The 8465-nt window shown below is 49.5% G+C and overlaps 3 protein-coding genes across 4 annotated transcripts; 1 reads left to right on the top strand and 2 right to left on the bottom strand.

The window, feature by feature from the left end:
- The first annotated feature begins 1414 nt into the window (after positions 1-1414).
- On the top strand, positions 1415-2599 carry LOC125907559 (amphoterin-induced protein 2-like). Its single transcript, XM_049610641.1, has one exon. The coding sequence runs from the start codon at positions 1415-1417 to the stop codon at positions 2597-2599; it is 1185 nt and encodes a 394-aa protein (XP_049466598.1).
- Positions 2600-2700: 101 nt separating this feature from the next.
- LOC120960124 (uncharacterized) lies at positions 2701-4458 on the bottom strand. The gene is made up of 4 exons (XM_040384094.2): positions 4356-4458; positions 3938-4261; positions 3074-3868; positions 2701-2992 (listed from the first exon to the last, which is right to left on the bottom strand). The coding sequence occupies exons 2-4, from the start codon at positions 4095-4097 to the stop codon at positions 2820-2822; spliced, it is 1128 nt and encodes a 375-aa protein (XP_040240028.1). The 5' UTR covers positions 4098-4261; positions 4356-4458; the 3' UTR covers positions 2701-2819.
- Positions 4459-4584: 126 nt separating this feature from the next.
- On the bottom strand, positions 4585-8126 carry LOC120960123 (enolase). 2 transcript variants are annotated; one of them, XM_040384093.2, is made up of 3 exons: positions 7996-8126; positions 6217-6490; positions 4585-6071 (listed from the first exon to the last, which is right to left on the bottom strand). In XM_040384093.2, the coding sequence occupies exons 2-3, from the start codon at positions 6481-6483 to the stop codon at positions 5037-5039; spliced, it is 1302 nt and encodes a 433-aa protein (XP_040240027.1). In that variant the 5' UTR covers positions 6484-6490; positions 7996-8126; the 3' UTR covers positions 4585-5036. The 2 variants fall into 2 exon arrangements, with proteins under 2 accessions (XP_040240027.1, XP_040240026.1); XM_040384092.2 differs by lacking the exon at positions 7996-8126 and adding an exon at positions 6672-6788.
- Between the last annotated feature and the right edge of the window lie 339 nt (positions 8127-8465).

Below are 8465 nucleotides of genomic sequence, written 5' to 3'. Positions count from 1 at the left end.
CTCTTCCATTCTCCGTTGGTCTTTCCTGTTCGGTGTACTGACCTCGGTGGTTGGTTTTGAGTGGAGCTGCGAAGGAAACCAGGATACCGAGTGCACCGTGGTGCGTCTTGATCCTTCCATTTCTAATCTTTCCGCACTACGAACGAAGCTACCGAATGAGATAGCGTCGATGCGGTTCAAACATTTGGACACGCTCACCTTCGATCACTCGATCGCCAAACACCTCGTAGAAACTGTCGAGGAGCTGGAAATTGTTGACTCAAGAGCTCTGATACACTTCATCCTGCCCAGTGCGAGCGCCATCCAGCGTCTGACCATTGCGAGGACACAGCTCAACTGGATCCACTTCCAGCCCAACGAGGCCGTCCTGCTGGTGTCGATCGTTTCCAGCAATCTGCAGCTGGTACCACCGTCGCTACGAAACCTCAACAATGTAAAGTACATCAAGCTGCAAAAGTCCTACATCCGTTACCTTAACCTGGACCTGCTGCAGTGGTTGCGCAAGCTGGACACGCTGGACCTGATGTACAACAAAATACACACCCTCGCTAGCACTCTCCAGTGTCTGCAGCAGCACAACCTCGTCACACTCAATCTCCGTAACAATCAGCTCAGAATACTAAATCTCGAGCTTCTGCCGCTGATTGGATTGTTTGATCAAGTGGACCTATCGCACAATAAAATTGAGCTGCTGGTAGGGCGGTTCTCGAGCGACCATCTCCAAACTCTGATCGTTTCCCACAATCGACTCAAAGTGATCGACTTTTGTCAGTGGGATGCAATGCCGACCCTTGCAAAGATATCGTTTGAGGCGAACGAGTTGACCCGCGTTCCTAACTGCATACACCACCTGCCGAACCTCAGCTACGTTGGGTTCGGGAGCAACAAGTTCACCCAGGTCGACATGGAACGCTTCGGTGAGCTGGAAAATCTTACGACTTTGGATTTTTCGGCAAACCGAATCTCGCTCATCACGTTCCGAGAGGAAAACTATCCCGTACGGTTGTCGAAGCTTATTTTGAGTAACAATCAGGCAGAGTGTGACCTCTCCTCCGGTGTAGCGTTTTGTCCGTTGGACATTGAATTCAAATCAAATGTATCGTTCCGTACCGGGTGGATGAATAACAACAGTACATTTCATAGGCAGCTTGTAATAGTAAAGTGACATGTTAATAAAAACGAGTAAACGCTTGTCCCACGCGCTTCCTCAAGGACAGTAAATATTACACTAACCGAAGCCGAAATGCAGCAAAGCCGCAAAGCGGAAAGCTATTTAGAATCTCGTCATCATTAAGCTATTATTTCGCTTGATATTTCCCTTCTTATTTCACGGAAATGGATCGCATTTGAATGAAGCATTATTGCTGCAAGCGGATTTCACTCAGTGCTGCTAGTGCAACAGCAAAAGCAAACAATGCTTATCGGTCGCATCCCGTTTCAGGCGCCGTTCTTCGTTGGGCTCCTTGCCTTCATCTCCAGCTGGGCAGTTGGCTTCCAGTGGTACTGTAGCGATTACGACGGGGTTGAGTGCACCATCCATTATCTTGGCGTGCTGAAGACTGATCTCTCCAAGCTAAAAAACATCACACACGGGGCAACATTCATACGCTTCACGCGCGTCAAAGCGTTGACGGTAGATCAGGCCACGATCGTACACCTGCCCGACACGGTGCGGAAGCTGGAAATCACTGACTCGCAACCGGTGCAGATCATCATAATTCCGAGCTATCTCGCCATCACCTGCCTGTTCGTGCATATAACGCAGCTCAGATGGATCCACTTCCAGCCAAACGATGCCGTGCGGGAGCTGTCGATTAGGATCAGCAATCTGCAGCAGATCCCACCGACGGTTAAAAATTTAACAAATTTACAACACATCAGTCTGCAGCATTCGCACCTCCAGCATCTTAACCTGGATCTGCTGCATTGGTGTCGGTTTTTGCATACGGTGGATCTGAGCTACAACGAAATCCACACAATCACCAGTACACTGCACGCCGGACAGCAGCGACAGCTCAGTGCACTGATTTTGAACCACAATCAACTGAGTGTGCTGAATCTCGAGGTACTCGCACCGATCGGATGGTTCGCGTATGTTGATTTCTCGTACAATAAGATCGAACTGCTCGTTGGCCGATTCTCCAGCGAGCACATGGCAACGGTTTCTTTTGCCTACAACCGTCTGAAAACGGTCGACTTTTGCCAATGGGAGCAGGTCACGAACTTAACCTTTATATCGTTCTTATCCAACGAACTCACCAGTGTACCAAACTGTATCAACCGACTGACGAACCTCACCGCCGTAAGCTTTATGAGTAACCAGCTGAACAGTGTCACCATGGACGCATTTGCCGATATGGACAATCTAACGTCACTGTACCTGTCGTACAACAACATACGATCGATCACTGTCCACGAGGGAAGATATCCCAAGCAACTTCAGCAGATCTTTCTTAGAGGCAACAAGCACAAGTGTGACAATCACCTGTTCGGCCAACCGTTCTGTTCGGTAGACATTGATTTTAAACCAAGTTCGCGCACGAGCGACTGGAGTCGAAATGAAAATGCTCTAAAAAGGCAACTATCGATCCTTGTTTAGCAATAAAGAATGGGGTTTTGGGAAGGGATTACTCTTCATGTTACATCCGAAGCACTTCTTTTCGGCTTTACATCGTGCGTTAGTGAAACAATCGGCACGACTGTACTGTTTGTAGAAAAACATTGCTTCACGTTCATAATTTATTCGCTAACTGCCTCGCCACATAATTGCACAAGTACACGAGCCGCCTACCTACCTGCCTACCTTACCGGTCCGGGTGTTACTTCGGCAATCGTTCATACCGTGGCCGACAGGTGCAGTGTTCGCGTACAAATTTCACCAGAAGATACAGCACACCCAGCCCAAACGGTACGGCAAACATCACCACGTACGAGATCAGTTGATAGAAGCGCCGTGTCGTCCACAGCACGGTGTACTTCAGTGTGGTGCCATCTGGATTGCCATAGAGAATTGGAGAAGAAAGTTAAAGTTAGCTTGCAATATATAAACTTCCAATGGAGGGGGGAAGCTTACCAATGGCCGCATAACCGTACCCAATGTCCGGTACACTCATCCGGTACGAGCACGTCGGGACGATGATTTCCAGCAGCTCCTGCGTATCCTGATGGTAGCTCAGATCGAACGAATGCACCTTGTACGCCGTACGCTTGTCCTGGCTCAGCGGCTTATACTGGACCGTTTTCAGCCGGCTGCGGTGTATGCGCGCGAACTGCGACACGTGCAGATGGGCCGAAAAGATCACGTTCGGCTTCAGGTTGTGTATCGCCGTGTAGGTGAAGCTGGACGGCACATCCAGCACCGGCATATGGCTGACGAATATCCGCAGGTAGCGATCGGAAACGTCCGACCCAGTGCTGTCCACCATGCGCGGATCGTTCAACGTCATTTCCAGCGTTATCCGATTGATGTTGTAAATCGTGAGATTGTCGTTAATCACCCATGCCGGACGCTCGGAGAAGTACTGACGGAACCGCCGCTTCGCAATCGGATTCAGCGGCTGCCGACCCTCACCGCCGATATCGTTATCGCCCGGTATGTAGATCGACCTCGCGGTCGGATGAGTGGGAAAGATCGCTCCGAAGCGTGTGTAGTACTCCTCGAAATGCATCTCGGTTGAATCCGTGCCCTCGTCCATCAGATCGCCAAGAAAGATGATCACATCCGGCTGCACATGCTCGACCGCCTGCTCGTAGTACCAGGCCAGGTAACGGTCCGAGTCATAGTTGGCCAACCCGGCATAGAAGTGTGTGTCGAACGTTTTGCCCAGAATCTGTGGATCCGCTACAAGCAAAATCCTTACACAGTCAGCTGGAGAAAGACAAACCAAATTAGTGCCGCTGCATCCAGGAAAGAACCCTTCCGCATCGTGCCACAAACCTTCTTTACAATAAATATTTGACCACTTGAACTTTTGCAACACATAAATTAGCACCTCGTTGTACAGCACCAGCAGGCCGAGCAGGATCACGTACACGCGCCACGCCGGGTGAAGCCGGAGAAACTTTTTCTTCGTTCTAGTCATCCAATTCTTTGCCATCTTGCAGGAAGGACGGTTCCGGTTGGGGAGTACGGATGGTACGGGGAGATCGCGATTGTTTCTCAACCGCCCTAGAATAGCTGCATCCAGGAAGAGGGTGTGATTTCGTAACGCGCTAGAAGCTGCTATGCGGCAACATTGTTCACACTCGTGGCATTAACGCGCTAGACCGGCGGGAAGGGAGAAAGTGCAATATGCAACATCACTGTTTGTCCGTTCAGGCAACCAAAAGGTGCAATAAAACCCATTTTTACTTACATTGTGGTGCCACCGCGGTGTGGATTGTTTGGGTTTGTGTACAAACAGTGATTTTGTTTTCGGCTCACCTTTTCCCTGACAGCGGACCGATTTGTTGGCTGCGTACTTTTCCTTTCGACCCTTTCGGGATAGTCGCGTGGATGACAAAATGCAAAATGCGATTTTCAAAGACATCAGCACCTTCCTTTTCATGTTTTCGGATCGAACAGAAAGCATAGACATTTGTCCATTGTGTATTCCTACCATGGTTTCCGTTTATTATCGAATGATCATGTACTTTCAGTAATGCATTGACAAACGTACTTGTCACACTTTCATTTAACAATTATAACATTCAATAACTTTAAGCCTTACAATTTATGCTTCTTGCGTATTAGAGCTTCATGACGATAAATACCGAGGTTCAAGTTGGTGGGGTGAGTTGTTGTGGGCGCTAGCGGGGCTAGTGGGTCTTACTGTAAGTTGGCTTGCGTCAACAGCGAAGAGGATGATGATGGTGGTCGGGGTGAGAGGTTTCGCTCACAGGACGACTAATGTTGAGTGCACATCTGCACGTCTGAGACTAGGTCGTCGCTCCCTGGCCCTTCTTCAACGTACGACACCACTGACCAAACTAACCCGCTCTGCACGGCCGCCAGCAACGCGTGGAACCACCGACTCGCGGAGAGAATAATATCCTTCTTACTGCGGATGGCGGAAGCTCTTGCCGGCGAACTTCGCGCCAGCGCCGAGCTCCTCCTCGATGCGCAGAATTTGGTTGTACTTGGCCAAACGCTCCGATCGGCACGGTGCGCCGGTCTTGATCTGGCCCGTGCTCAGACCGACGACCAGATCGGCAATGAACGTGTCCTCGGTCTCGCCGGAGCGATGCGACACCATGGTGCCCCAGCCGTTCTTCTTCGCCAGCAGATGGGCATTGATCGACTCCGTGACCGAGCCGATCTGGTTCACCTTCAGCAGCAGACAGTTGCAGGCCTTCTTCTCGACGGCCGTGGCAATGCGCTTCGGGTTGGTGACGGTCAGATCGTCGCCGACGATCTGGATCGTGGTGTTGGCAGTGATCTTGCTCCACGCGTCCCAGTGGTCCTGGTCGAAGGGATCCTCAATGCTCACGATCGGGAAGTCCTTGATGAAGCCCTGGTACATCTGCTCCAGCGCGTCGGGCGTCAACCAGGCGCTCGGGTCCGACTTCGGGTTCTTGAAGTCCAGATCGTACTTGCCCTCCTTGTGGAACTCGGACGCGGCCACGTCCATGCCGATCTCGACCTTGCCGGTGTAGCCGGCCTTGGCGATGGCGTCCTGGATCAGGTTCAGTGCTTCCTTGTTCTCCAGGATGTTGGGGGCGAATCCGCCCTCATCACCGACGGCCGTCGCGTCCAGCCCGAACTTGGCCTTGATGACGTTCTTCAGGTGGTGGTACACCTCGCTGCCGATCTTCATCGCCTCGGTAAAGGACGACGCACCGGTCGGCAGGATCATGAACTCCTGCATGGCCAGCTTGTTGCCGGCGTGGCTACCACCGTTGATGACGTTGAAGGCCGGCACCGGCAGGATGATGTTGCCATTGCCAGCGAGATCAGCGATGTGTTTGTACAGCGGGACTCCCTTCTTGGCAGCGCCGGCCTTGCAGATGGCCAACGAAACGCCCAGAATAGCGTTGGCACCGAGCTTCGACTTGTTCTCGGTTCCGTCAAGCTTCAGCATCAGCTCGTCGAGCTAATAGGAAGAGGGAAGAAAGCAATGAGTACAAGCCGCACACGCCATTGCATAATGGCTTCTTTCTCGTCTTTCTCGTGAACCGATAAAAATAGACATCTGTCCTCTTCCGTGGCGACGTGAGCGACAAGATAACCAGACCTACCTCCTTCTGCTGGGTAACGCAAAGGTTGGAGCTCAGCACAGCCGGGGCAATGATCTTGTTGATGTTCTCAACCGCCTTCAGGACACCCTTGCCGTGCCAGTTGGCCTTCTCGTTGTCGCGCAGCTCCAGCGCCTCGTGGACGCCGGTGGACGCGCCAGACGGGACGGCAGCACGGAACAGTCCCAGGTCGGTGACCAGGTCAACCTCGACGGTCGGGTTGCCACGGGAGTCGAAGATCTGACGGGCCTTAATACTCTTGAACGGCATCTTGGAACTGGAGAGAGTGAGAGAGAGAGAGAAAGAGAAGATTTAAAAAAGGGTCTTATTTATAATTGAAAAATACAACAAAATTTAGGTCTCTCCCCGAAGTCCCTTTCAAAGTAAAGCCTTTCCAATAGGACGTTGGATTTCTACGTCATCTAAATTAATCGCTAAAACACGGAGGCCCGTCTTACATAATTCCACGGATCATGCTCGTTCGATGCAGATAGGGTATTGGCGTTGCTGTGATGATGTTGGTGCTATGCTTATTGACGCGGATGAATTTATGTTGTTATTTACGTGTACGCTACAACCCCAGGAGGTTATCAGTGGCTGTCGGAACATACACGCGGGCCAAAAGCGGACCAAAAAAGAAGGGGAAAAAGATGTTGTTTGATACTTTCTGTTTCCTAGCGACAATCCACCTGGCCCTCTTTGCCAGCTCCGTCGATAATCGAACCACTCTTATCGTAGAAAGTGATAAGTGCCCACAGGGTGGATGGTTGGCCTACTCTGATTTAGAAAATAGTCGTTTTTTTAATATTCGGAGGTTAAAACTGCTGTATTGCTTTAATTTTACAATTAAAAAAAAATATGCTAAAAATTTAAAACTCTCTGCTTTGTTCGTTTCGTAAAAATTCCTAAGATGATTCAACTGAGCTCAAATGTGTATCATAAAATTGAAATTTCAGAAAAAAATGTAACTTTGCATCACATTTCATCCCCATGCCCATAATGTTGACGTGGTTTGAGGAGGAAAAGAAGAAGGCGAAAAGGGTGTATGCTTCGACCAAGGGGAGGGGGATTTTGTTAGGCGCGTCTTCATTGACCTCTAGCTGTATCTAGAGGTCGTTCGATACATATGCCGGTTGAGAAGGGAAGAAAAGGCCATTTTCCGTGTAAAATGCAACAATTTCCATTGCACCAACTAGCGTCCTTACATAATCGCTAGTCTGTGAAACTTTTAAAACCATTTTTTTTTTCGAAAATCCCTAAACAGAAAGCAATCGCGTGATTTTCCACCCACGGCAATGGTTGCTTCGATATGCTCTTCCTCCCCTCGAAACGTTTGCACATGCCTGGCCCGTTTCAGGGCGAAGGATCATGAAAACCGAAAGGTGACCTTTGCCTGATAAGCTCAAGGTTAAATGGATGCTTTTGCTCGGAAACAAATTGCAATCCGCTTTACACCGGATGCATCAATTTAACCGCCACAACCACACACACACTCACACAATGCACACGCGTGCCTGAATGCAATTATTGTGCAATAGTAAAGTAGTCTCTTTCACTTTCACCACAGACACACACACATACAGTCGCCGCCGGTTAGGAAGAAAATGTCCAACAATCGGAGGAAATGTTCTGGAAAAATCCACAAAAGTGCGTGTGCAAACCGAAAAGAGATGGAAGAAAACGTTTCGTTGGAAAGAAGGGGGGTTTGGTATCCGAACTCTACCGCCCAAAACTCTTCACCGGAATCAACCCAAATGGCCTGCAGATACTGAACGCACTTACATTTTTTCTTTTACTTTAGGCAAAGAAGATAGAGCACCGAGAGACCGAGCACCGTTTTCACTTCACTGTTTGCTGATAAATGATGCCTTCCGCTCGCTGCTACAAAGATGATGTAAAATTACAGTGAAGTGGATTTTATACGCAGGCGCGAGGGAACTACGACCAGGTTGTGCAATCATGGCCGGCTTGACAGAGGGGATCCATCCGACCGGGCAGTTGAGTATTCTGTTGGTCATAAAAATAAGGATTTTTGCATTTAGTTTTTGTTGGGTAATTATTTTAACATTTGTAATTAATTTTCCATATTTTTATAAACTGTAATACCTTTGCTAAAGACAGTTATTGTAAACACAACATCCGCCACGGTTTTCGGATATTGCTGTCAACGACTAGCGCCTGGCAGTACCTGCTCCACATGCGAACTTTTGTTTGACCTTGAGATGCTCTCTCATGCAAACGAGAGATGGGGA

This window comes from Anopheles coluzzii, chromosome 3, assembly GCF_943734685.1.
Source record: "Anopheles coluzzii chromosome 3, AcolN3, whole genome shotgun sequence".
NCBI lineage: Eukaryota > Metazoa > Arthropoda > Insecta > Diptera > Culicidae > Anopheles > Anopheles coluzzii.
The sequence above is the reverse complement of the archived record's forward strand: the minus strand, read 5'-3'. Positions and strand labels throughout refer to the sequence as shown.